Source organism: Galeopterus variegatus, unplaced genomic scaffold (genome assembly GCF_000696425.1).
Source record: "Galeopterus variegatus unplaced genomic scaffold, G_variegatus-3.0.2 Scaffold1401, whole genome shotgun sequence".
NCBI classification, from domain to species: Eukaryota; Metazoa; Chordata; class Mammalia; order Dermoptera; family Cynocephalidae; genus Galeopterus; species Galeopterus variegatus.
Window position 1 is genome coordinate 277,032 of NW_007727512.1, and position 2,533 is coordinate 279,564.

General features: G+C 43.0%; 1 protein-coding gene across 1 annotated transcript in view; it reads left to right on the plus strand.

The window, feature by feature from the left end:
• The window catches only part of SLC25A14 (solute carrier family 25 (mitochondrial carrier, brain), member 14), a 38,011-nt gene that overhangs the window by 14,035 nt on the left and 21,443 nt on the right, over positions 1–2,533 (plus strand). Inside the window, exon 4 of the mRNA XM_008576784.1 lies at positions 1,380–1,474. Coding sequence (XP_008575006.1) covers positions 1,380–1,474 — 95 coding nt within the window. The remainder of the gene's footprint in view (positions 1–1,379; positions 1,475–2,533) is intronic.

Sequence of the window (2,533 nt, forward strand, 5' to 3'; positions counted from 1 at the left end):
TCGTGACCGGTAACGGGATCTCAACCCTCAGTGTCGCGCCTGCACCACGCTCAACCAGTGAGCGGACCGGTCTCTATATGGGATCCGAACCCTTGGCGGGAGCGCCGCCACACTCCTAAGCGCCGCACTCTACCGAGTGTGCCACCGGGCCGGCCCGGGATAGCTTTCTTGATAACTTTTTCTGTTAGTTTGTTGTTGGTGTATAGAAATGGGGCTGATTTTTGTATGTTGATTTTGTATCTTGCTACTTTACTGAATTCTTTTATTGGTTTAGGAGTGTTTTGGTAGTCTTTCGGTTTCTCTTTATATAAAATCATGTCATTTGCAAACAAGGACAACGTGACTTCCTCTTTTCCAATTTGGACCCTTTATTTCTTTCTCTTGCCTAATTGCTCTAATAGCTCTGGTTTCAAGATGGTGCCATCCTGCATTGGCTTGGGTCACAAGGGTGGGAGGTGGAGAGTGCACAGTTTGTGCTACTGTTCTAGAGCGATGCAATGTGTGTATTCTAGGCTGCTCCCCACTCTTGGCTCTGGGCTTGTCTTGCCAAAGGATCTGTGGGCCTCTGTGGTGAGGATGAGGGTTGGTATGGGTCCTCTGCCTACCTTTTCAGGCACAAGAGAAAATTTTTCTTGGGCGATCCCAGTATAGGAGACATGGTGGCTGAGGCCATATTCCTCTCTCCTCTCTGTGCCACCATCCTGGGCTTTCATGCTCCACAGGGATCTCACCAGTCACCTGCTGCACTCCTATGGTCTCCCACCTATGTTCCTGTCAATATTTAGCTGTCTGTTAGTTGTTCTGGTCCTTTTCTGTAGGAGGAACATGCCCCAGGCAACTCTAGTCTGCCATCTTGCCACGCTCCCTCTCTCCCTTTGGATTCACCTCTTCTATGAATCCATCCTCACAAGTTTTCATGTCTGGCTTTCTGGTCCACAGGCCTCAGTGGTGATCAGGGAGTGTGTCGTGGGCCTAGCAGCAGCAGGGGCATGCTGGGGCCAGTCAGGCTTTGCCCCTCTGGGCCAGAGGGCCTCACCATATGCCCCTGCTACTTTAAAAGCCTCAATGCATTGTTTAGAAGTGTGTTGTTTACTTTTCAAGTGTTTGAGGATTTTCCTGATTTCTAGTTTTATTTTATTACAGTCAGAGAACATACTTAATATAATTTCAATTGTTTTACATTTGTTGGGATTTGTTTTATGACCTAGGATGTGCATTATCTTGGTGAAAATTTCCAGGTTCTTGAAGAAATGTGTATTCTGCTATTGTGGGTGGAATGAGATGGGTAACAGAAATGAGTAGACTTTCTAGATATGTATAATCTGCAAATGCCCGTTAAGTGTAATTGACTTTCCTTTCTTTCTCTTCTTTTTTGGCAGAATTGCTCCTGCTTTACTAAGACAGGCATCATATGGCACCATTAAAATTGGGATTTACCAAAGCTTGAAGCGATTATTTGTAGAACGTTTAGAAGGTCAGTATACTCACTATCTTTTGAGGTAATACTCAAAGGGATTATTGACATCATGCTTAGTGAGAAGTGTTCATCATGTGATGCCTGAAAAAGGGCGACAGTTACTGCAAGGACAAAGTGAGCTTGTACTGATTTGAGATAAATTCTTACAGAGGTCATATATGGGTTAGAGGGACCTACTCTTCAAATTTTTCCCTTTTCCTATCAATAAAAAAAAAGGTTTCTGGTCATCCCAAAGGAAATATGGAATAATCTTGTCCAGAAAATTAATGCTGTCCTCATCAATGAGTGCACTTCAACTCTAAGCCATTTTCTAGCTGCCAATTTTGATAAACTTTTGTTAAGTGGAATAATTTTAGGCTAATTATATTCTAGAGTCTGTTGTACCTATGGCCATATTACCCACATTCAGCATTATCATGTCTGTTTGCTGCTGCAACATTTTCAGCATCATACTTTACTAAATGGTTATTTTACCACAAGCCTGGGGCTGTTGGATGGTTGGAGACAGCTAGAGAGCCTTTCGGTTAGTAATGTCCTTTGAATCACTTTATTATCCTAGATCGGTTTTTTCTGGATCCTCTTTGGGGATCCTGAAGCACTTCCTTCTACCTCTTTCTAAAATTTCCTTTCATAGATTTTTCACTTGGGTTTACTTATTTTTTACTTGTAGGCTCTTCATGGTAGGGAGGAGTGGTGAAGTTTAAATTTTCACTGTAGAACAATATGCTCTGTGGTTTCTTCTTTTTTGTACCTAAGGGGATTTAGTTCTAAATGATTGCTTTGCCACATTTGACTACAGAAGCCTTCTGTAAATAAATAGAGCCTAAGAGATCTAAGGCCAGTCAAAATAATATTTAGATAACTTTTTTCTATTAGATATAAGATTTTATCTTTTAACATTCAGGTCCCGAATCTTTAGAACTGATGATTGTCCAGAAGAAGGCTTCAAAAAAGACACACACATGGGCTGGCACGGTGGCGCACTGGAGAGTGCGCCGCTTGGGAGTGCGGCGGGGCTCCCGCCAAGGGTTCGGATCCCATATAGAGACCGGTCCG